The sequence below is a fragment of the Coccinella septempunctata genome, chromosome 9 (genome assembly GCF_907165205.1).
Source record: "Coccinella septempunctata chromosome 9, icCocSept1.1, whole genome shotgun sequence".
NCBI lineage: Eukaryota > Metazoa > Arthropoda > Insecta > Coleoptera > Coccinellidae > Coccinella > Coccinella septempunctata.
The window spans coordinates 15,702,039-15,727,988 of NC_058197.1; the positions used below are offsets into that span (position 1 = coordinate 15,702,039).

The 25,950-nt window shown below is 39.0% G+C and overlaps 1 protein-coding gene across 2 annotated transcripts in view; it reads right to left on the reverse strand.

The window, feature by feature from the left end:
* The window catches only part of LOC123320069 (TWiK family of potassium channels protein 7-like), a 148,808-nt gene that overhangs the window by 117,914 nt on the left and 4,944 nt on the right, over positions 1–25,950 (reverse strand). The window contains exons 1-2 of one of the 2 annotated variants that reach the window (XM_044907234.1): positions 18,792–18,844; positions 15,681–16,301 (exon numbers count right to left, since the gene is read on the reverse strand). In XM_044907234.1, the coding sequence (XP_044763169.1) occupies positions 15,681–16,248 (568 nt within the window). In that variant the 5' untranslated portion in view covers positions 16,249–16,301; positions 18,792–18,844. Of the gene's footprint in view, positions 1–15,680; positions 16,302–18,791; positions 18,845–25,950 lie in introns of those variants that run through there. The other variant, XM_044907235.1, reaches the window with a different exon arrangement.

Consider the following 25,950-nt stretch of genomic DNA (forward strand, 5'->3'; position numbering starts at 1 on the left):
ATGTGGATTGAGCACATGTGTATTTTCACAAGTTGGCTCTTTCATTTCCTGCAATATGTCCTGGCATCCATAAGAGAGTTAACTTTTTGCCTCTATAGAGCAACTAGCTATAACTAGTTGCTTTATGGTATTGGACAAAAGAATCCTGGCTGTGTGAATCCAGAGCTCTAAGCTCTGCTGAGCTCTCTGTTGTGATGTGGATTGAGCACATCTGTGTACAGCTTATGTCTCTGCCTGTTAGATAGATACCCAATTTTAGTTCACATACCTCAATGCCTACACCTCTTTCGGATTTTCATCCATAACTATAGAGGATTTGGCAGATCCGATCGACTAGGCTATAAAAAAAGTTAAAGTTGAAGAGAAACTGTTTTATTTATTCGAATAATTGAAATCAAGTGAGCGCACTAGCCGTCCCACATCTTTTATCTGTCAGACCAGCCTGTCTCAAAACAGGCAATGAAATTCGAGCAGTGTGGGGGCTGTAGCCCCATTCTGCAGAAATCGAATGTCTCTCAGATCAGCAAGGTTTCCCATTTCAGGCTGAGGGTTCAAAACATCAAAACTACAGACCCTATGGAAGACAAAGAGCCCTTTCTACCCACCGACCCCACCACAGCCAAGCAATGACCCTTCTAAACTGGTCAATCGGTTCTGACGCACCCTGCTGTCTTTTCACAAAGTTTGTTGCAGTGAAACAGTCATCAATGATCGTTTCGAAGGGTGTTGCTATCATAGAATTACGATGTCTCTCCGTCCGAGGCATATTCTAGCAAATACATTTTCCGCACCCCGGAAAAACCTCCCTTCCATCTCCGATATGACAGGTACTGCAACGGACGCTGCCATAACTCATCCGCAAACTGCGACAATGCTCAGATACCGTTACGGAAAGCTCCAATAGTCGCTCCTCGTAATCCGGCGTGTTATCGAGATTGAATCATGGAATACACCGCCGGAATACCTCCGGGATCCCTTCAATGAAATTGAAAATATTTGGCTTTGACACTAACTGTAATATACGACCACGATCCGGCAGAAGATGGACGGTTCACAAAAGGCCCGAAGTTGTTAATAGCCCCCGCTAGGTCCGGAACAGGGATATGGAGGATTAACAGTCCAGATTTCCGGTGATTGATTGGAATGGGTATGGCGACAGACAAAGCTGCTGCTGCGGGGAGGAAAAAGTTTCCGGATGTTTCGGAGATCGTGGAGGATCGCGGGGGAGATTTAGCGATGGGGGTTGTCGATGGGAAGTTGAACTTATGTCGGCTGTTCCTCGGTTTATGGGAACTGATGAATATTCTCGGTTACACTTGCTAAGGTTATTTTCTTGGGAGGATCAAAACCAGGAACTCTATTCGAGGGATCACTTACTAATTCTTGGCTGAAAATAGTGCACGTATTCCCTTCAGACTGCCTTGTCCCTTACTTTCGAATTAAGAAGAAAGTTGGACCAGAAGGGTCCACTCAACTTCAGTCTTGGATTTGTATTTTGTGGCATAAAGTACAGAATTGGAAATGATTGGGAAAAGGAGTAAAATTTATTTCAAGAATTCATAACTACAGCCTGTCTACGAATATAAAGCGGTAGAATGTTTGAAAGGACTGGTAACCACTGAATAGGTGAAGATCTAATAGTTTCATTTATAATTCTCATAGAAATATTATGCTGTGCATCAAATTTCTGCAGAAAAGAACTATTAACACAAACCCTCCAGAGGGTTATTCTGTTGTTCAACTCTCATTGTTGGACCGCTGCCTCATATTGGTATTTTCCAAGCCTACAGAAAGGCTCAGGTCAAACAGGTGTCAACCTTGATGCTTTCTTTGCAAGTTCATCGGCTTTTTCATTTCCTTTAGCACTACAGTGCCCTGGTACCCATAGAAGAGTCACTTCATTGCGTCTAGCCAGTTTCTTTATGGTATTACGGCACTCCCATGTCAGCAGAGATCCTTGGCAGTGTGATTTCAGGGACCTCAGCGTGGCCTGGCTGTCCGTGATATAGATATGCGTGCGCATTGAGGTTCATTTTGAGACACTCCTGAGCGCATACGTAAACAGCCAGTGTCTCGGTCTGTAAAATAGAGGGTTCACTTCCCAGGGCTTTAAAGACCTTCAGTTTAGGTCCATATACGCCAATGCCAGTGCCCCTTCCTGATTTTGTTCCATCAGTAAACCACGGATGACTTTCTGTCCAAATGATTCACGAAACTTATTGCACTAGGACGGTCAGCTATGACCGTATCAAAGAGCATCGAAATCGCAGATGATTGGCATAACATCCCATGGTTTTGCCAAGAGACCAAGAGGAGACATAGAAAGATTCAGCTGTGGATCAGTTTTCTGCACATAAGCACTATTAACCCAAAGGGGCAACGATAGTATAATAGTATGTTCAATTGATATTTTTGTTTCTTTCTGAAAAGAATGAAAATCTCTAATTGACAGTATAAGAAATTTTATACTTGAATAACAAAAAAAATGTCCCTGTAAAGCTATTGTTTGGTTGGGCTTAATATCAATAATAATTGCTCATCGTTCAGCGGACTAGAATCTTAAAAGATTACAAAGAACTTCTCTGACAACAAATTCCTGTTTTCTCCGGAAATTTATATTGAAGCATGAAAAACCCCGTGAATAAAACCAACGCTAGCTTTATCCGGCCTTGCAGCGATCCCTCCAATAAAAAATTCCAAATTCTACAAGCGAATGCCTCACAACCCATTTCGCTTCCATTCCCACATTGTCAAGAGTTCCTCAAAAATTCAAACCCGGGATCCGCGTAATTTTACGACAAGAAAACGGTTGGATTCACCTTTTCTCGGGCAGACCCCACATTTGTTAAGGTTCGGGGATGAGTTCGAAGATTTAGTGGACGACCAACCCTTATCAATAAGTGAGAACAACTGCGAAGGTGTTCTATACAATATATATACTGCTGGCTTAAATTTGGGATGGATTTCGACGACTTCCTTCTTCGAGAGTTCTTCCTTTTACTGGAAGAACCATTTACTCAAGAAGTTTCATTTAAACATCGATGATATTGACACTCAGCCCTCACTTGATCTATTTAAAACAATCATATCGTATAATCTTGATGACAGCAGGAGCAGAACTGATACATGTCATTTTTGTAATTTCCAATTCTTCCACTCAATTTCTAAGAACCCCTGTATGTGATATATGCCGACAATGATTCTTTGTACGATATCCTTGTTCAGGATATCAACATCGTTTCTACGAAACGGAATAATAAATTGAAAGATCGAAAAATGGCGATGAAATATACCCTAATACACCCTCCGCTAGCTATATGCTCAGGAGTTATTGCATTTTATATTCGGGAAAAACGTATACCGGAAATTGGATCCAAACGAAGTTTTTATTGCATGCTCACATTTTAGTCGTAACAGGGCACCTCCTGATGGCGCTATTTCAATTAAAACCGGGTGGTGGATCGAGAATAGGGGCGCATAAAAATCGGAGAAATATTATTGTCCATAAAAAGTGTAAAGTGTGCCCCGTACATTCTGCATTTGCGAGGATATCATGAAAATGCTCCTCTTTTTCATTGCAGAGACCGAATGAATCCATACCTCATGGTTTTCTATCTGAAAATAATCATCTTTCTTCGTGTGATGTTGGAAAAGATTAAGTGACACCAGCAAGAATTCCAAACTGGAAAAAACGGAGTATAACTTAGGAAATGAAAGGTTCTTACGAGCACTTGAAACCTTTTTGTGGTATAAAAAAATAATCCTACAAGAAAGAGTGGCATGGAGAAAAAAACGAGAGAGATTACTCTGGAGAAGTCTTCCATAGAAACTTTAACTGAGCAAGAGTATGCTACATCCTACATCTCCTTATTGGAATCTTTTCAGGGCATTGTGGCATCAGGAAGCACCATTGATATACCTTTTTATCTGGGCAGAATCGGAAAAAATGGTAAAGAAAAAAAGTGTTTCTTTTAACCTCAAGAATCTACTGTTAAAATATTTGTACGAATCAAAGACTCACCGTGTATACCCTACATAACAGAAATCGTTACTGGACATTCCGGAAACCATCACGTGTTTCCCGTTTAGAAGTGATACATAATACATAAATCATCCCATTCAGGACTCAATGCTGTAAACGAACATCTAATATTCCCTTCCAATTCATTCGTTTGAATGAGATTAGACTCGGTGGTGCATTCAAAGCCCGCCGGAGAATCAATTTTATGACGCAACTGCCGTAAGTTCATATTCCACCGAAGGTTCCCTCTCCTCCCCCACATCTCGCAAGATTTAATGGAATATCTGGAGTTTTATGCCGACAGAAAGCACTCTTTAGTTTGACTAGCGGCCTCCTGTTTCAATCAATAAACGTTAAGCTCGAGACCTTTCGATCGTCATACAATACTCAGTTTGGTTTTCCTCAGAAATTCTATTATGAGAGTAATATATCGTGTTTGTTATCTCGTTCGTAATTCTGTGACGTCAGAGGTGGTTGAAGGTTGTCTGGGGGTCTTTCTGGAATCTAGAAATGTCTCTGAAAGGATGACAACTGCTAGAAACTGCGTTTACAACTTTCTTCGCCTTCCAGGAGACCTAGTAGAGGTTGTTCTGCCTCCATCGGGCACTTAGAGATAAAGAGGAAAGGGATCTCCTCAAATTCTGCATGATGGTTCACCCTAAAAAACGCCCATCGTATCGGGTGTTTTCTAAGATTACTGTGACCGGCTATTACAGGCTTTGAAAGGTTTTAACTAGAGACACTGTATTATTCCTCAGTAGAAGCTTACTGTGAATCAAACCAGCCATTTGGTTGCACAATAGTTTCGATGTTTTTTTCGATTCCACTCTACAACTTCGCCCTAGCCATGGTTTTGGTTACACCAATTGCTGGGCCTGAACCAGTACACGAGGTTTGTGAGCTTTGTTCAGAAGGTTATCTGGTCTCGCGTTTTCCATAATTCTCCTGTTTTCTGGCACCCATGACAGAGTTTCTTTATTGATACTTGATGCAAGGACTGAGAGGTTTCTTCTCTAATTGGAGACAGCATTGGAGGTCTGAATTTGGATATCTGAGAGCAACCACAGCTAGTAAACTTCTGTGCCTTGATGACGTGAAGGAATCTGGCTGCTTATCCTTGGAGATACAGCTCAAAAATTCTGCGATGATCATGATTTTGAGACCAGTCATCACTTATGGGGCAAGAGTCTAGCATAGGTCAGAATAGTAAGAGTAAAACTCTCGGTGGAATACAAATGTTAGCCTCTGTGGATCATTGGGGCTATGAAAACGTGCCCAACTAGGGCACTGATGATCATTACAGCAATTCATCTTGTCATAGATAGATTATCCCATGATGCTAAAGGATACTATACTATTATAGATCTATTTAGACTGAGTTCCCAGTGATTCTGGAATCGAACGAAATGAAGAGGCTAATACATATGCTAGGAATTTACCACAAACTCCTTTCGTGCACCTGAAACCTTTCTGTGACATAGAAAAATGTATCAACAAGAAAGAGTTCCAGGAGAAAGAGAAAACCAAAGGAAAACTACTCCTGTTCTCTACCCTACTCATTCATGGGAACACAAGGAGGTCGTCAATGATGTTGATAAAACCGACAACATCCTTAGGGGCCTTGGCCGTTACCTCTTGAGTATCCAGGACCGATTTCCCCATACGAATGGTTCTTAGGCCAGCCAGCTCTGGATACTTGCAGCTGTTTCTTCTTCTGATCCATACAGCCATCAAATCTCATCTGCTGACTTTCCCATACGGTACAAATGATATTTGTACCGTACTTGCCCTGTCAGCAGTCCCACATCACCCGAAGCTCAACTCGTGACAGCTTTACCAGATTTCTGGAGAAGGTCGGTGAAATCATCAAGAATTCCTTTGACTGAATAGGAGTGTTTCTCCAGAGGATTATTCTGTTGTTCAACTCCCATTGTTGGACAGCTGCCTCACATTGGTATTTTCCAAGCCCACAGAAATGCTCAGGTCCAGCAGGTGTTAACCTTGATGCTCTTTTTGCACCGACTCCTTCAACACCACAATGCCCTGGTACCCATAGTAGAGTCACTTTATTGCCTCTGGCCAGTTGCTTTATGGTATTACGGCACTCCCATGTCAGCAAAGACCCCTGGCAGTATGATTCCAGGCACCTCAACGTGGCCTAGCTGTCCGTGGTGATATATATGGTGATATGGTGATATATATGCGCCCCTTTGAGGTCCATTTTATGACACTCCTGAGCACAAACGTAAACATTCAATGTCTCGGTCTGTTAAATAGAGGGTTCACTTCCCAGGGCTTCAGAGATCCTCAGTTTAGGTCCACATACAACAATAATGGTGCCCATTTCTGATAATTATCCATCAGTGCCAATTCTGTAGTTCTGGTGATACTGCCTGTCAATGATATCACCATTGCTTTCTTGGTATCGCATTATTTTCAGCTTAAAAACGTTTTTCCATCCAGCAACTTTTCATTTATTCGATATCAAGAGAGGGACTCGTATAATATGTGGGAATAAAGTGAAATTCAACCCTCCCACTGCTACAGTTAAGACCCTGGCCCAGAGCTCCATTCCATCTCGATCTATAAATATTCCGAAAACGAAATTGAAACGATATCATTATCTTAATGCACCCTCCTTAAGAACTCTCGACGTCTCCAATCGCACAGCGAATGAGGCGATGGCGAAAACGTGGCTGCAATGAAGAAGAACCCTTAAAAAGCGAAATCTTCGACATGACAGAAATTCAAACGTTTCCGCTGAGGCGGGGACTGTCCCCGACTAGGAAGGGAGACAGAAATTGAGTTAAGGATGGAGAGTGGGAAAAGCGTAAGCCAGTTCTTCGTTAAATCAGTGGAGCAAATTGGAACTTTGCTAAAGCACCTGGAGTAATACCTCTTCAGTTTTACAAGACGATTGCATGACGATGGTGGTAGCAGATTGATCCTAGATCAATCGAAGAATCTATTGTTGAAATGACTCTCCCATGACGTGCTATAGCATCGGGATAGGCTGAAGTTTCTTCCCGATGATATTTGGCAGGTTTCGTCGGAGCAAATTCCTCCCTAATTAGAAAATTCGAAACACGGCACAGGCCTCCAGCTAGGCACGTATCGTGGAGCAGGCTGCTTTCGATCCGTTTCATTATGAATCGTAACCCGAGCGGGAAACACTTATCGCACGCCGATTCGAATTTTTCCAATTTGCCGCTCACGATTTTCCCCTGGCTGCGAATACATACATAAACGTATTCAGTTAATGTTTCGGAGCCAGGTGTGCCCATTTTCCGCTCGAACTTGGGCGGAGGTATTGGCGCTGAAACTTCTCCTGTTGTATTTATGCATCAGGCTTCAAAGGGCCTGGGTTGGCACTGGATGAATGGGAAGAGATCGATGGACAGAGGGATATCCGCCAAATGTGATTAGTTTTTCGAATATTTTCGAGGAGAGATGGTGTGGATTCGTTCATACTTACTTTGGTTGGAAGTCGAGGGCAGATTGGTTCATACAGCTAGAAAGCAGCTGCAAATGAAATGTAAAAAAAACCGTTTATCTGTGTTTAACGTTGTTTTTCTTGCATGCCGTTGAAGATTTTGACGTTTTTCTGATGTTGATATGCGATAAACCGGAGCTGACGACGTTTTTCACTCTTGTCGCATTATGGAATTTTCAGATTTTAACGTGTGGGGGATTTGCCTATAAAAGCAGATTTTCCCCCGCGACGGTCTCTTTTACTTTGACTCTTTTACTCTTTAGTCACTTTTACGCTGCGTACTCTCTTTTCTCTGCGATTCGACTTTAATTGTGTGCACGACAAGCCGTTCAACGAATTTAGAAATAATTTTGTGTTGCGAGGGATGGTGCTCTTAGGAATTAATTTTTAGTTTTCGTTTGTTTTCCGCGAGTGCCTGAAATAAAGGAGGTAGGTCCCCGTCTTTACCGTTCAGTTTCTTCATTAGACCTACACCGGTTACTTCTTTGACACTGCTGTACTGTATCGCTTTCTGTTATCTTTTATCGTACTTTACCCTGTTTCGCGAGTCTGACTTTTCCCTTCGCTATCAGTCATGGTGCGTAAGCCCTTGGGGTCGTGAAGAGAAAGTCCCGTCAACCCCCTGTTCGCGTTCCGCGTCATAAAAGTTGAGATAGAAATCTCTTCTTTTCTATCAGTCATGGTGCGTAAGCCCTTGGGGTAGAGAATGAGAGATAGCGCTCGTCGTCAGTGAAATCCCGTAGTTGCGCTCAAAATAGACCTTTTCTTCGCTATCAGTCATGGAGCGTTAGCCCTTGGGGTAGCGAATAAAAGTCTCGAATAGATCCGCCCTGGTTGTGTTTCTTTTCATTGGAGAAATACAATTAATTACATCCCGATACCGTATAGCAAGTCATTTCACTTCGCGAGGTGGTCCTTAGTATCCATTTCGTCAGTTCTCATGACCAAATAGACGTGAACTATATGATGAACGCGTTCGTATGAAATATTCAGTGCTTCAGATATCCGTTTTAACCCAATTCGACGGTCTGATAAAATCATGTCATAAACTGCATCGATATTTTAGGGGACTGACACAGAAACTGGCCTTCCCGATCGGTCATCATCTTCAATGGAAAATTTACTTCTTTTGAAGCTTGCAGTCCAATTTTTCACAGTCGCATACGAAGGACATTGATCACCAAGGGAATCAAGCATGGCTTCGTAAATCTGCTTACCGCTTAACCCTTTTAAATACAGGTACTTGATGATGGCTCGATACTCCAATTTTCCAATTTTCACAATTTCGGTGGACATATTCTTTTTTTTAATTTATTTCGTGACTCTGCTTTACTTTTTTAACCTCAAACTTTACCCTGACACTTCTAATGAGTTATTGTTCGTTGCTATGGTAACACAGTATTTTTTATGCATGGAACTGGTCTAGGCTTACTAGATATCAATTCATCCTCGTATTCATAGCTATTTGTGAAGGAAAGAAAGCCTTACCTTTGAACATACCCTGTATAAATGCAGTAAGTATCTTTATACCAATGGGTCATGCGCTTCAATTTTAATTTCAACAGATTCCCAGTGCAGGATCTGAAATCCTGGCCGGAGTTCTGCCACTCGTGAATGCGTTCTGGTTTGGACCCACCACATTAACTAGCATACGTTACTTAAGAGAAACAAATACCCTTCAAGCCAATGATCTCCCCAACACAAAATCCGACCGTCGAGCGTTATTCAAACACGAAATACATAAACTCGCGTATAAATGGGGATCTGAAATCTCTCCAGCCGCAATGAAAGCACCAAATCCTCCAGACCTTGCTCTAATTCAGAATAAGCGGTCCAATTCATTTCTGGCAGCACTACGTTCCGTCCAAAAGGGAGAATTTGTTTTATTCGACGCAGTTTGTACATATTTATTGCATCCAGAGGTCAGGCCAGATTAGCAAGAAGGGTAGAAAAAGGTATTTCATGGTCTGCTGGGAAGTGATTAAAAGTTGCTCATGAATGAACGTTAATATATGTTGGTGAAATATGGAAATATTAGATTTCGTACCCTTGCCCTTTCATGCCAGTGTTTTGAGAGCGTTTGCTCTTTATTCTGGATACTTTATTCAGATCCAGTTGGTGTAGGGCGTGGAGGAACAATGGAGATGATTTCATCGAAATATTACATTTGGGTCATGAATCCTAATTGTGGTAAAGGAATTTGTCCATTTAAATATTCCCTCTCCCAGTGTGCAGGTCTTCTTCAGGAGACCCGAAAGTGCCAATCTCTATCGATCTTTTCCAACATCTTCTTCCTCAGGCTCTAACTATTCACTGTTGTTGTTATACCCCCATAAAATGACCTATTTTCTAGTCTGTCTAGGCATTACCTAGGCTTCCACCCTAGCACAAAAACTCGATTTCGAAAATTTCGATTTTTTGGGTCAAAAATGAGCAAGGGGTTAGACCCCCCTAAAATCACTTATTCGCTACTCTGTCTAAAAATCAGGATGTTCTATTACTGTCCTAGGATATGGAGTGCATAGAATCTGTTTCGAAGATTCTAGAAAACCAAACACTTAATGATTCAATAGAGAATTGCACTCCAGAGAGCTCTTCGAAGTCAACTCGAAAATGAAAAGTGGAAAAACAAAAAACAATATTTTCTCCTAAACAGGGCCAGATATTTGAAATTTTGGTATGAAAATATAGGTTTTCAAATACGCTGAATCTATTGCAAGCAATTTCGAAAGTCTATGTCCGTTCGTTTAGATTTTCATCTTCGAAATGGCATTTTTCAAAAATTTGCAATTTTCAATCTGCGATATCTCCTGTTATATTCGTCTGATCCAACTGGGATTTTCGGTTATATAATCAGCGTTGGCTAGGCTTCCACCCTAGCACAAAAACTCGATTTCGAAAATTTCGATTTTTTGGGTCAAAAATGAGCAAGGGGTTAGACCCCCCTAAAATCACTTATTTGCTACTCTGTCTAAAAATCAGGATGTTCTATTACTGTCCTAGGATATGGAGTGCATAGAATCTGTTTCGAAGATTCTAGAAAACCAAACACTTGATGATTCAATAGAGAATTGCACTCCAGAGAGCTCTTCGAAGTCAACTCGAAAATGAAAAGTGGAAAAACAAAAAACATTATTTTCTCCTAAACAGTGTCAGATATTGAAAAGTTTGGTATGAAAATATAGGTTTTCGAACACGCTGAATCTATTGCAAGCAATTTCGAAAGCCTATCTTCGTTCGTTTAGATTTTCATCTTCGAAATGGCATTTTTCAAAAATTTGCAATTTTCAATCTGCGATATCTCCTGTTATATTCGTCTGATCCAATTGGGATTTTCGGTTATATAATCAGCGTTGCCTAGGCTTCCACCCTAGTACGAAAACTCGATTTCGAAAATTTCGATTTTTTGGGTCAAAAATGAGCAACGGGTTAGACCCCCCTAAAATCACTTATTTGCTACTCTGTCTAAAAATCAGGATGTTCTATTACTGTCCTAGGATATGGAGTGCATAGAATCTGTTTCGAAGATTCTAGAAAACCAAACACTTGATGATTCAATAGAGAATTGCACTCCAGAGAGCTCTTCGAAGTCAACTCGAAAATGAAAAGTGGAAAAACAAAAAACATTATTTTCTCCTAAACAGTGTCAGATATTGAAGAGTTTGGTATGAAAATATAGGTTTTCGAACACGCTGAACCTATTGCAAGCAATTTCGAAAGCCTATCTCCGTTCGTTTAGATTTTCATCTTCGAAATGGCATTTTTCAAAAATTTGCAATTTTCAATCTGCGATATCTCCTGTTATATTCGTCTGATCCAATTATGATTTTCGGTTATATAATCAGCGTTGCCTAGGCTTCCACCCTAGCACGAAAACTCGATTTCGAAAATTTCGATTTTTTGGGTCAAAAATGAGCAAGGGGTTAGACCCCCCTAAAATCACTTATTTGCTACTCTGTCTGAAAATCAGGATGTTCTATTACTGTCCTAGGATATGGAGTGCATAGAATCTGTTTCGAAGATTCTAGAAAACCAAACACTTGATGATTCAATAGAGAATTGCACTCCAGAGAGCTCTTCGAAGTCAACTCGAAAATGAAAAGTGGAAAAACAAAAAACAATATTTTCTCCTAAACAGTGTCAGATATTGAAAAGTTTGGTATGAAAATATAGGTTTTCGAACACGCTGAATCTATTGCAAGCAATTTCGAAAGTCTATGTCCGTTCGTTTAGATTTTCATCTTCGAAAGGGCATTTTTCAAAAATTTGCAATTTTCAATCTGCGATATCTCCTGTTATATTCGTCTGATCCAATTGGGATTTTCGGTTATATAATCAGAGTTGCCTAGGCTTCCACCCTAGCACGAAAACTCGATTTCGAAAATTTCGATTTTTTGGGTCAAAAATGAGCAAGGGGTTAGACCCCCCTAAAATCACTTATTTGCTACTCTGTCTAAAAATCAGGATGTTCTATTACTGTCCTAGGATATGGAGTGCATAGAATCTGTTTCGAAGATTCTAGAAAACCAAACACTTGATGATTCAATAGAGAATTGCACTCCAGAGAGCTCTTCGAAGTCAACTCGAAAATGAAAAGTGGAAAAACAAAAAACATTATTTTCTCCTAAACAGTGTCAGATATTGAAAAGTTTGGTATGAAAATATAGGTTTTCGAACACGCTGAATCTATTGCAAGCAATTTCGAAAGCCTTTCTCCGTTCGTTTAGATTTTCATCTTCGAAATGGCATTTTTCAAAAATTTGCAATTTTCAATCTGCGATATCTCCTGTTATATTCGTCTGATCCAATTGGGATTTTCGGTTATATAATCAGCGTTGCCTAGGCTTCCACCCTAGTACGAACACTCGATTTCGAAAATTTCGATTTTTTGGGTCAAAAATGAGCAAGGGGTTAGACCCCAGTAAAATCACTTATTTGCTACTCTGTCTAAAAATCAGGATGTTCTATTACTGTCCTAGGATATGGAGTGCATAGAATCTGTTTCGAAGATTCTAGAAAACCAAACACTTGATGATTCAATAGAGAATTGCACTTCAGAGAGCTCTTCGAAGTCAACTCGAAAATGAAAAGTGGAAAAACAAAAAACATTATTTTCTCCTAAACAGTGTCAGATATTGAAGAGTTTGGTATGAAAATATAGGTTTTCGAACACGCTGAATCTATTGCAAGCAATTTCGAAAGCCTATCTCTGTTCGTTTAGATTTTCATCTTGGAAATGGCATTTACAAAGATTGACCCAGTCAACCAGAAATGTAACAGTAAGTCGCAGGGAGTACCCAAAAATATCGCATTGATGCGCTTCTTTGAGAAGTTTCATGGATGTACCTAAGATTTAACATTGAGGACATTAACGTCCGCATATTGTTAAGTTTGCGAATTCCTCAACTTTAGATCCCTAGTGGTTGCATGTAACATCATATCGAGATGTTCCGATGAAGTGAACATAGCTACTATTATGCGACTTCTCTCTGTTGATATTTTTGAAATATTGAATCTGTGATATTTTTAGAACATGAAATGATGTGTTGTGAATAAATTTCGATGAACTCTACCCAGCGACTTCTCTAAGAAAAACTTTCAGTAACTGTCTGAAATGTTCTATTTATCAGCACGTGGTCTCGAGGTTAACTCATAACCTAAATCCCGCTATGCAAAACGTGGTGTGACGTGTTTCGTTCTGTGACTGCGTTGTGTTGAGAGAATGAACAAACAAAATCTTCATGAATGAATTTTTAGAATAATTTTTTTAACCGAGCTGTTCTATTATTAAATTTCGTTTTAGTTAAGTGTTACTTGACGTTGATTGATTAATAAACGTGCAGTAAAAGGTGAGTAGTTATAACCTATAGAAATAATGACTACATCATGATCACTTCTTGGCCCTCTTATCCTCCCTATTTTTGCACCTTTGTAACATTCAACTTTCAACATACCTCATATGAATTTAGGTGATAAGTAACATTCACAACCTTCAAAATCAAACTTGGAATTGATTTGAATCATCGAGAGAACTTCAAATTATTATTTAAGATACTGTGCTGGAAAAAATCACCTTCTACTGTTGTTAGATTTTTCATGACACTCAATTTATTACTATCAATACAGCTCTGATTTTTTCTTCTTCAGCTGGACCATGCCGTTCCTGAAGTGGAATGAAGATTTATAACAAGATATATGTTCTTTATTTTATATATTTGGATTTGTATGAAACATATTAATCTTGAATAAAAAGATATCAGTAATTCATATAGTTGTTCAATTTCCCTTTTGAGGATGAAAGCAGAATGCGAAATATATGTAGGTAAGAGTAAAGAGTAAACACAGGGTACAAATGAGGCGTTCAGAGCTGAAGAGGCCCAAGCTACATTTTTTCTGAAATTGAGTTTACGAGTATATAAAATTTTGATTCATTTTCAGGCAGTTCTTACTGTTAATTCAATCTCAGAAAAATTGTAGCTTGGGTCACTTTTCCTCGGAACGCCTCGAATATAGAGTGCAAATTGATTGCCACGATGGTAATTATCAAATTGAACATGAATATAACTTCAATAGAGGATACACTTTGGTAGTTTATTCTGTCAAAATAATCGTTCCAAAAACCTCCAAAATGAGAAGTCGCAAAGTTGCTGTCTAGGGTGCTTTTTTTACACCTACTATGTGATGTACTGGGTAATTGCAAATTTGCAATTTTCAATCTGCGATATCTCCTGTTATATTCGTCTGATCCAATTGGGATTTTCGGTTATATAATCAGCGTTGCCTAGGCTTCCACCCTAGCGCAAAAACTCTATGAAATTGCCGAAGACCGAACGGGGTGGATGAAATATCGAGTTTCATCACTTAGAAGGTTGCTTTTTCAGAGTGTGTATCACGATTGCATCTACTATCATTTCTTTGCTAGAAACAACCTAACTCCCATGCAGCAAGAGGAAGTAAACTCCGGGAAATTTCGTATATACCGAATAACATCATGAAATTCAATATTCTCTAACGCAGTTACAATTGGCTCATGAAAATCCCTCCTGACAACTTGCCGCAAAACGTGCCCTAATGTCATTATAGTGCTTCTGGGAGTTTCAATCCCGGGCATACCCCAGCGCTGCATTACTTTGGAACGGTAAATTCTATCAGACAAGAATTATGTTACATCTGGACCTAGAAGGTCCTGGATTTAAGCGGCTAGACGCCATCAAAACTTAATTCGTATGGTACGCTATAAATTTACGGCATTTATTATAAAAGAAAACCAAGAATGAGACGCCCAAGATCTATCACTCCCACACAAGATCGGTTTTTGAATGTGTCTACCTGTGGAGAGCCTTTGAGAGCTCATCGAATCATGGAAACGCTTCTGGTGTATTGGTTTCAATTGAAACATTTATAGGTGCATCAGGTTTTTCAATATTGGTTTCTTTTTGACACTATTTCTTCTCATTTGTTAAAAAAGCGACATGGATGAATTATATTCTATAGTAACTTGTCGAACAATTGACTTTCCTAATTCAGGTCTTAGTCAGAATATCTAAAAAGTGCACGAATAATGAGAGAATTAGTCAATGTGCCTTATCCTGCTTATTTTGTACATCTCAGGGCATGTTTATCCCCCATTTTCATCGATATCTCAAGGACTTCGTTGTCTCCCACACTCAATTCTATTATGCTAAATGAGTTCCTACTGTGAGCTCTCAAGGATAATATGATTACTGAAGGTAGAATCTATTTTATGATATATGTACTGGTGAGTAGGGGTATATATTCGGAATGAAGGTCTCCATAAAGACGAATTTCATTCCACTGTAACTGATATTGAAGGCATGCAACATTTGCCATTATTCTACGAGTACATCATTGATGCTGAAAGCATCCAGGAAAATGAGAACTCACGTATGATGCAGATTTTCCTATTATTATCATTTCAAATACGCAGATCATAGACTCACTTGGTAATTAGAAGTATGGAGGTTATTAAACATAGTGATATACAAAGCGTGCGTATGTACAAAAATGCATTGTACAGATTTTTCACAAGAGATTGCTGAGAAAAATAGTTTTCTATGCAACGACCTAATCTGATACAATGTTAAATTGACATCTTCTCTGTAATTCCCAGATCTAAATAATTGATTTAAATACTAGTGTACTCACCTATTGTTGTTATAAGAGTGAGAGAATACAGGAACGAAGAGCTGAAACTCCATTTGTGCGCCTGTGGATACCCCAGATGGTTGAGATTCCCCTCGTAGTCGTTCAACACTTTAAACAACGACTCCTGAAACATCATCACTTCCTCCGCCGCCAACCTAGTCCAGTTCTCCTTATACAGGATGTTCAAATTCTCCGTTATACTCCACAACCGTTCGACCGTCTGAGTCCTCAACACGCCCACCAAACTATCCTCATTCTGCGCGGATTTTGAGGTGCCAAGAACAGACTCCTCCCGGAACCCCCCCTCAAGCGCCATGAACACCACGGCGCCAAACAGCGTGTACATGAGGACGAGACAGCAGACGCCAAAGGTGACCAGGAGAGACGTGCTCTTGTTTTTGTCCGGGCAGGTGTAACAACAGCAGAAGATGGTGTCTCTCTGGTATTCCTCGTGGTCGTAGCATGGTCGTTTCGATACAGGGCTGCCGGTAGGGGATGGTCGTTTTAGGTAGGGGGAATGGGGGAGGTAGCCGGAGTAGAGGGGAGTCGATTGGGCACCCCTGATCATCTTTATTTGTGGTTTTTGTTCGTCAAGATAATTTCCTCATCGTCTTGATGGTCCTGGAAAAGAAATGAGGGTTGTATTTGTTTACTCAATTGTTGCATTTATTTATCTGTTATCCATGTGTTATATTGAGAACAACTGGGATATTTTGAGTTGAGTCTTTTATTTCTTTTTTATGTTAGTTTGAGCAGAAAGATGGACTAAGGATGAAAAGAAGATAACGAGGATGTAATGATATCTAGTTAGCCTAGACCAGTTCCATGCATGAAAAAATTTTTGCGTTACCATAGCAACGAACAGTAACTCGTTAGAAGTGTCAGTGTGAAGTTTGAGGTCAAAAAAGTAAACCAGAGTTACGCAATGAATTAAAAGAAAGAAGATGTCCACCGAAATTGTGAAAATCGAGCCATCATCAAGTACCTGTATTTAAAAGGGATAAGAGGTAGACAGATTTACGAAGATATGCTCAATACACTTGGTGATCAATGTCCTTCATATGCGACCGTGAAAAATTGGACTGCAAGCTTCAAAAGAGGTGAATTTTTCATTGAAGATGATGACCGATCGGGAAGGACAGTTTCTGTGTCAGACCCCGAAAATATCGATGCAGTTCATGACATGATTTTATCAGGCCGTCGAATTGGGCTGAAACGGATAACTGAAGCACTGAATATTTCATACGAACGCGTTCATCATATAGTTCACGTCAATTTGGACATGAGAAAAATTGCTGAAAAATGGATCCCCAAATGTTTGAATGTTGACCAAAAGCGTGCAAGGGTAGAATCATCGCGTTCGATCTGTGCTCGATTCAAAAACGATGTAGACTTCTTAAACCCAATTGTTACTATGGATGAGACTTGGCTACATTTCTACGATCCAGAAACAAAGCAACAATCGATGGAATGGCGACACTCTGGTTCTCTAAGACCTAAGAAGTTTCGTGTCCAAAAATCTGCTGGAAAAGTTCTTGCTTCAGTTTATTGGGATTGCCATGGAGTAATCATGATTGATTTTTTGGATGAGGGTGGAACAATAACTGAAGATTACTATTCGACATAACTGACCACTCTACGGGAAAAAATTAAAGAGAAAAGACGCGGAAAGCTATCCAAAGGTGTTTTATTTTTGCAGGACAACGCCCCTGCACACAAATCTCATGTTGCCATGCAAAAAATTCGTGATTTAGAGTTTGAATTACTAGAACACCCTCCTTATTCACCAGATTTGGCTCCATCCGACTATAATCTCTTTCCTGAACTGAAAAAAAGTTTAAAAGGACGTAAATTTCCTTCCAACGAGGAGGTAATAAAAGCTGTGGAGGTCTTGTTCTATAGTAGACTGAGAATTTTTCAATATTATATATTGAACCAGCTGTCGATTCATATAGATATGGAAGTTTGCTGAAATGAAGTTTAAATCTTGATCTTGATAATGTACCCACAATTTCATCGATATATTCAGAAGTTTTTTGATGGTAAGTTCTGATTCAATGTATACTATTATCAGTGATCATTTGAACTTTCCGAAATTCATTTAATCCATGGATTTGCCTGGGTTTCGAACAACAGACCCTTCTCTATATGATAATAGGAGAGATTACCGAACAGAAAATAGTATTTCACACCAAAACCGGCATGTTATCGCACACAACTTTCGAACTATCGACATTTGCATCCGAAAAAACCCAATCTCTTCGACGCTGAACTTGAGGAACGTAGCAATCCGGAATCTTAGGAAAGTAGTTTCACAAACAACCAGGGATTTTCACCGTGCCTCAATCCGATTAGCATATATAGCTTCGCGGTGTTACCATCTGATTTATCGTCTTTCTTTCCACCTTCAAGCTGTAATAGCTCAACTTGAAATATTTGCACTGGGTTGGTAAACCGCGATACCTGAAGATGTATTGGTAATTCCGATATTTATCGAAGCAAGTATGGCTGAACGCTTGGAGCAAAGACGAAGTTTTCCCAGTTTCGTGAATATGAATCGCTCCGTACACAGAGTTAAGGACCATGTTCCAACAACGAAACTTTGGAAGTTTCATCAGAAGTGTTCATATCAATTTTTTTATCCGGAAAGCACATTTTTGTGGAGCCCTCTGTCTATCTCTACCTAGACAGATTGGCAGACGTTATAATACTGGGCTTGAAGGGTAATATAAGATTCCAATTAACAAACACCAATGGAGAATAAAAAAAACTTGAAGAAAACTTCCTGCACGCTTTTCCCAATCTGATTTATGGCAAAACAGGCCTTAAAATGTTGTCGAGCTCCTTTCAGCTTCAAGGGTATCTCGTTTCAACTCGCCAAAACTTAAATCTGCAGCGATCTGAAACCAGGCAACCCTGACCCCACCTAATTACTACGATATTTCAATTTGCTAGCGCTGCAGTTGGCTGTGCTGTCGCCCCCAAACTTACGTTAATGCAGGAACTCTAACCGAAAAATCTGAGTTGAAAGCTTTCAAGTTCTCAGTTTGCCCGGGGTGGAAACAGTAACAGGAAAGTTCCTGAGGAGAAACAGGCCGCAGTTGCACTCACGAGCTAGTCCATAGATCGATGTTGTTCGCTTCCGGAAGTTCTGACCAATGAATTCAAAGTTTCAACGGAAAAAACGGGTAAAGTTTCATTGTTCTATTTCATTCGAATGGAAATTTCATGGAGTTTAATGTTAACAGCGAGTTCCAGATGAAGAATTTATTGGGAAATCATACGCAGCTGAATGGTCTGATTCGTATTGTTGAGTTTCGTTCTAGTTGCATCCTTCCAGTTATTCCTGAAGATGCTGTGAGGAAAACTAAGTTTAATTTCAGTGAAGCTAGAAATTAATGAATGGAATTCATAATAAGTAAATTCCACTGGATATTTTGTAAGGTGGAATCATACAAATGAGTTTAATCATTGTGGTTATACGAATGACAAGTAGGTGTGCCATTGAACATCACCTACGACAGTTGAAAGATGAGTTCTTGGATTTATTAGGTGGAAAAATATTCTTTCAAATATCTCCAGACAACCCTTCAAAATTATTTTTTTTCGACAGAATGTAGAACTCATCAAAATAAGTCGCTTAACCAAAAATTGTCTTTATAAAATATCCAAGATGACTGAGAAGTTCGACAAAATTTCATTGAATTGCAAGTACGTGACGGCTCAAGGTGACGAAACAAAACTTAAACATATGGCTGGACAATGAATGGTTCAGTACCAAGTTCATCGGATTAGACGCATCAGGTCACTTTTGAGAGAATCATGTTGTATCGTGCAATTTAGGGTGAAAAAAAATGAGGCTTGAATGTGCTTATGTTAGTTCTGTTGAAAAAGTGTTTCCATTTTCATTACCAGGTAAATATCGAACGAGCCAACATCCTAAACGAAACCACATGATCGAATCAGGATATAAGTTTTTGCCCACTGCTGTGCAATTCAGCTAACAAACGGTCTAGGGTCGTATAAGGATCTATTTCAGTAATCATTTTCAATTTTTTTTCAACTTTGTCATTTTGAAAGTTTTGTACAGGTGATTTTTGGTGAAAGGCTCCATTTTGACCAGTTCTACCTTCTGTTGAAAAAAAAGCCCCACCTTCAAATATACCCTGTATAGAATTCAATCGATAAAGAGAAACGCAGCTTGATCCTTGTAAAGGTGAAAATTCGCGATTATCAGGATGAAAATGATAACTGAAAAAAAGGTTAATCATGAGCTTTCAACACCCCCACTCACCCTCATATAATATCGAATATATAAATCATCGAAGCGTTCCTCCCCCTTTCGATAACCATACTTTCGAAAATATTTATGGAGACATTGTCCTGGTTATAGGCCAATATTACAAGCTAACAGGGTCCTGATGATTTACGAGGGGCTTATGGGAGTTGAAGCCTGGTCTCAATTTCTCTTTTATATACTTCGGTTTATTCACCTCAAGGGGAGTTTTTCGCAAAATTGAATTATGCGGAGGAAACTCCCATTCGTGGCTCGTTACGCTGAGGTATCTAGAGGAAATTCCTCACTGCATTGAAAGAGAATCATTGCACTTACTGGCCTGTTTTCATTCTCATTGATGATGATAGAGTGAATTCCATTCATCAATCATTATTAGTTGGGGAACCCAAGAGCTAATGATTCAAGAATAACCGAAAAAGTTTAATCTGATAGTTTCAGCGAGCCAAAAGAATAAAAATTGGCTTTAAGGGTCAGAAAAATAAGTTTTTTTGATTTATCTCCTCTCCTGGGCTTCAAATCGTTCTCGCAGTCAGTATTAAAGTTGTAGAGCATAACATTTCCTACAAATTTCGTTCCAAGCAATTTTTTCTACATTCAAACGTTCTTGAGTTATATGGCGATGAATGTACGTTAGACTATGATTCTGCATATGGTCATCATATATCTCAGAAAGAATATAGAGGTTACAGTAATTTATTATAATATCAATAATTTATCAAGGCATTTGCTATATGGAGACAATGTAAACAAGCATTTCATCTTCATTCTGATTGTCTCCAGTGAATATTATCATACATCAGACATAATCCCTTACAATGTTGACCAAATATTTTATTGCCACGAAATTTTATATCTTTCAAACCGGCGACAGTGTATTTGGAGGATGTAACAACATAATATCGTATTTACGATCTTCATGAAACCATTGAACTGAACGTCACATTGCAGCAGCAGCAGTAAAATTCTTATGTGGGAAGAAATTGCTGCTGCGAGTAGATATGGAAATACTACATCAGCGTATGGGTAGATAGTTTATCGGAACTAAGAATAGATTAGGTTTTTCATCTCCGGAATCCATTGTGCACATTTTATCATCGGTTAAGATGAAAGCTTCGGCATCCATTTTACGATTGTATGCATCATGAATCCTTTGATTCATTTTGGGAGTCCTGGCTCTGTGTTTTCAACATTCTCCTCATAAACATTTTCTCTTCAATTGTTTTCTTCCAGATCTAGATTGGAAATACACTCTAGGCTACAATATTTCATGTTTTCAACTTATCCTCTTGTTACCTTGAAACTTTCTTCATTTTACCTGCATATTTTCATTCCACATTTCTGGGAGGTAGAGATCCAGACTTCTGCTTCAATCTTCATTTTACATGACAGGATCCTAGATCTGTTCTTACATTGTTCTATCAATAAAGCGAAATTACACAGCAGTTTTAATGTTTTCCCTTTCATACGAAAAGAATCCTTAGTTTTCAGTAGGTATGGAAATTTTTGATGCTTTTTCAACAAGTAAATGAAACATCATGACTTGTACAGGGTGAAATCTGAAATGGACGCTTTAATCGACGAAAAACCAATTTGCGAAAACAAGTCAAGCGTGGTCTACATAATTTCGAAAATGATATCGTGAATATTTTATTTTGATCGAAAAAGCAAATAAAGGACTCTATGAAATAACCATATTAGAAGAGGACAAAATGAAACGTCGATAATTTATGCCCAAATAGATTAAATGGTAGCATTTTGATTATAAACTATCGAATAAATATTATAGCACGTGTATGGCGTATTTCAGGCGTGTATTTTCGTGCGTTGCATCAACTGGCTATAATTTTCAATCAATTTGATACTTTTGTACGGTTGAATGCTGAGAGCGATTCTCTGAGCATTTTCATTTTTCATAAAAAAGGATGAGTCTTGATTCGTACAAATATTTTAACAGTAGACTCTTGAGGTGGAAAGAAACAGTTTTTTTCTTTACCATTTTTCCCGAATCGGTACGACTCAAAAGATACAGACTGTCGTAAAACCATAAAAACATGATAGGTATTTGTAGTTATACCACACAAACGGTTTTATCGAATGAAATGAATTTCGGAATATAGTTTTTCATTTATTTGATGAATCTTTTTCGAACACAAGATATCACCTTCGTCTTCCAGTTTTCTCATTATGACAATTACGTACCATAAAAATACCAAAAATCCAAAGAACCCAAGTCTTGAAACAGAGTGATGCTATCTAATGAATATTTGAACGTTTTGTGAAATAAAATTCTCATATTTTCTTGTATAATGCGCCGTTTTCGAGTTATTTGATGATCAAAAAATATATCTGTGATATTAGAAAACTTGGGTACTTTGGCTGAATTCAACTCTGTTTAAAAGATCCATAGTTGTGTAGTGTCACAGATTTAGCAAGTTATTCTGAAGAAAATTTTGTATTTCCAGGGGTGGCACAGCTCATTATGCAAACTTAAAATGTCTTAATCTTTTTATCAGGGTGGAATAGGAAAAAATGGCGTAGGAGAAGAACGGACATCCTATCATCCGTTCTCCAGATAGTCTAATAGGCCATCCAGCTTCCTTAGCTTGGGTGTTCTTCTCAAAAAAAAAAAACAGAAAAAGAAACTAAAAAGAGGTAAGAATAACGAAGGAATGAAATGGACGAACCAACAAACGAACTGACTTCAACATCTATGATTTCAGTAAGGATTAGACTGTTCATTAGACCCATTCGAGTTGAATGTCTGAAGTGTCCTAGACATATAATTGCCATCAGAACTATGGAAAGATATATGTAATAACCACTTATGATAATTGTTCAATTCCAGTTACTTCCCCAACAATTCTCAACTTCCCCAACGTATCAGAAGTAACATAATATTCATTACGATCCTAGGAAAACACCAACCAAATTCCCCTCAGTACAAGGCAAAATTACTCCAAGATAACAAGCTGATCCTAATCTGCGAACAGCGAGAGGAAAGGCAAACTTGTCTCGTAGAAGAGGAATACGGAATACCAACTAATTTTATACCGGATCGGTATCTAATAAAAACGTATAACGTAACGTTTTGAATTCAGGAAGCGCATCTAGCTCTGTAACGATAATAATTCGGTAATTTAACGGAATTGACTACCGAGTATTTCCGTGGAGGAAGTGATATCGTAACGACCCGATCCAGAGATCCTGCGATGGTTGGAAATGCAATTTCTGTTACGTTGCCTGGAATTCTGATTGGGTATGGACCGGTGCATTCCCTCGGCTGGCATGCTGGGAACTGGGTTTGGGGTGATGATATCAGTTTTTACCCTTCATTTTCAATGACGATCCTCTGGAATTTATATGCTAGAATGAAACAACTCAACTCAGGTTAGGTTAGGTTAGGTTTCGTTCTGGACACCAAATGTATGGCCAGTATGTCTGTCTAGATAGGAATTTCAGTGTTTCCTAACTGTCATAGCATACCTATGCAGGGTGAGTCTTTGACTCGTACAGATATTTTAACAGTAGAAGCTTGAGGTCAAAAGAAACACTTTTTTCCTAAACCATTTTTTCTGATTCGGCCCTGATAAAAATATAAAGCCATTTTGATTTTTCATAATGAGCTGTGCCACCCCTAGCAAAACAAAGTTTCCTTCAGAATAACTGGTTAAATCTGTAACACTACACATCTATGGATCTTTTAAACAGACTTGTTTTCAACCAAAGTACCCTATTTATCAAAAATCACAGATCCTTTTTAATTTTTGAACATCAAATTACTCGAAAACGATTCAAATATTCATTAGATAGCTTCCAATTTAGTTTCAACACTTGGGTTTTTTTGAATTCTTGGTATTTTTATGGTACGTAATGGTCATAATGAGAAAACTGAAAGAAGTGGGTGATATCTTGTATTCGAAAAAGATTAATTAAATAAAAGAAAAACTATATCCCGAAATTCATTTCATTCGATGAAACGTTTGTGAGATAGAACTGAAAATTAAATTTTTTATGGTTTTTCAACAGCTTGTACCTTTTAACCGAGACGATTCTGAATAAATGGTAAGGGAAACAAGTATTTCTTTTGACCTCAAGTATTCACTGTTAAAACATTCATTTGGGTAAAGATGTGTTTTGGAAGTATCCCCTGCGTGAAGAAAAAAACAGCGCACAGTTCAGCCTGTACTATGAAGCAGGGGGATGAACTAGTTGAAACGAGACCCCACAATCATCACTCCAGTTCCCCATGAGTGATCCAAGTGGAACCTTCAGGCACTAGAAGCCTGTTTGGTGTTGAACATGATCTCTATCACTAGGAAGAACTCTGTAGGGTTCTTCAAATCAGAGGCAGCCTCTCTATGGAGAATGTACGCATTGGCATTCTCCACCATCTTGAGAACACTCGCGTTACCCCTAAACAATCCATTATCACAGCCTTGTCCTTGTTTCCAGCCTCTAAGAGCTGTCAGAGCCTCCTAGTAACTGGTTACCATGGTGCTCATGGACCTAAGTTCCATCCGCCTGATATTTTGTTCCTTTTCCATTCAGTTACAAAGGGTAATGAGTGGTTATGGGCCAGTGTGTGCCATCATGGTCCAGAAATGTCTGTTCATAACTCGAAATATAGGAATGTGAAGTCGGTTCTGTTCTCAGATTTGGATTAAACATCCTTTTTCTTCTAGCTGCTATAGTTCTCGAGATGTCCTCAGTAGACAACGAATTTTGCCTTCCCTGTACACAACCAACTTGAAATGTCCCTAGAGAAATGAATCTAAAGGTGTCAAGTCTGGGGAGCCAATTAACACTCTTCTAGCAATCCATTTCTCTTGGAATTGACCACAGTTACCCATTGCCTCACTGGATTAAAGTAATGAGGTGGAGCTCCATCTAGTTGGAAGGAAATGAGGTCTTCTCATCCTCATCCTCATCAAGTCAATTCTCTGAACCGGCTTTTATTAATGCATCCATTAGTTCTTCGAGCAGATTCAAATGAATAACACCAGAAAGGTGTTTTTCAATGAAGCAATAGCTTACAGATCATTTCCAAGATGAATAGATGGGTGGAAGAGGTCCACGCTCTCCAGATTTGACACCCCTAGATTTTTTCTCTTGAGACATTCAAGGTCGATTGGGTTTGTAACACACCCCCAAGAGGTAGAAGTATAGGAAGTGGGAATATGCACAGCAGGCCAATTAGATATTGTGTGAGCTCTTGAAATAGTTCGTGACGTACTGTATTTTCAATTTTTCAATTCCTGTAGGTATTAGGCCTCTTGAAAAATTCACGACTAGTAGTGAGATCACGTGAATCCGTACGTGTGTTAACTTTATGTGTCGTACGCTGTTTACGGTCGTTACCCCTGCGGACAACGTACATTTCCTGCTGTTTTAAAATGTTCCACCTGCACTTTACGCCACGTATATTACCGGATTCTGTGTCCGTGCTGGAAATAAAGCCGTACAGACGATCTTCATCAACTGTTTTATTTTTGCGCCTCGACGGTCCGGTCGCTTTTGTGATATTGTACCCTGCGGGATTGACCATACGGGGGCGGTTTTATTGTCTGGATAGATTTTACAGTATATTTTGTATTGAAATTACCGATGACGATTTCGTGGATTGGTTTTCGGGAGCTGTGCGGAAATTGCGATTCATAAACAACGGTGGGTTGTTCCAATCAACGTTTTTTTATTTTATGACGTATCGAATGTAGGATATAAATCGGGAAGAATAATCGATAACAATAATTTTTTATGTTCAATCTAGCGAAATGAGCAACTTGTTCAGATTGAAATGTAAGGTCGTAAAAAAAGTAGTTTCGTATACATACTACAAAATATTCGGGAATGAAACGTGGTCAACAACAATAAACATAACAGATTTGGAGTGATTCTGTGGAGGAGTATCACCTGGTCACAGAATTCCTCCTCATTGCTAGCTAAACGAAATGAAGCTTTGAAGCATAAACTTGT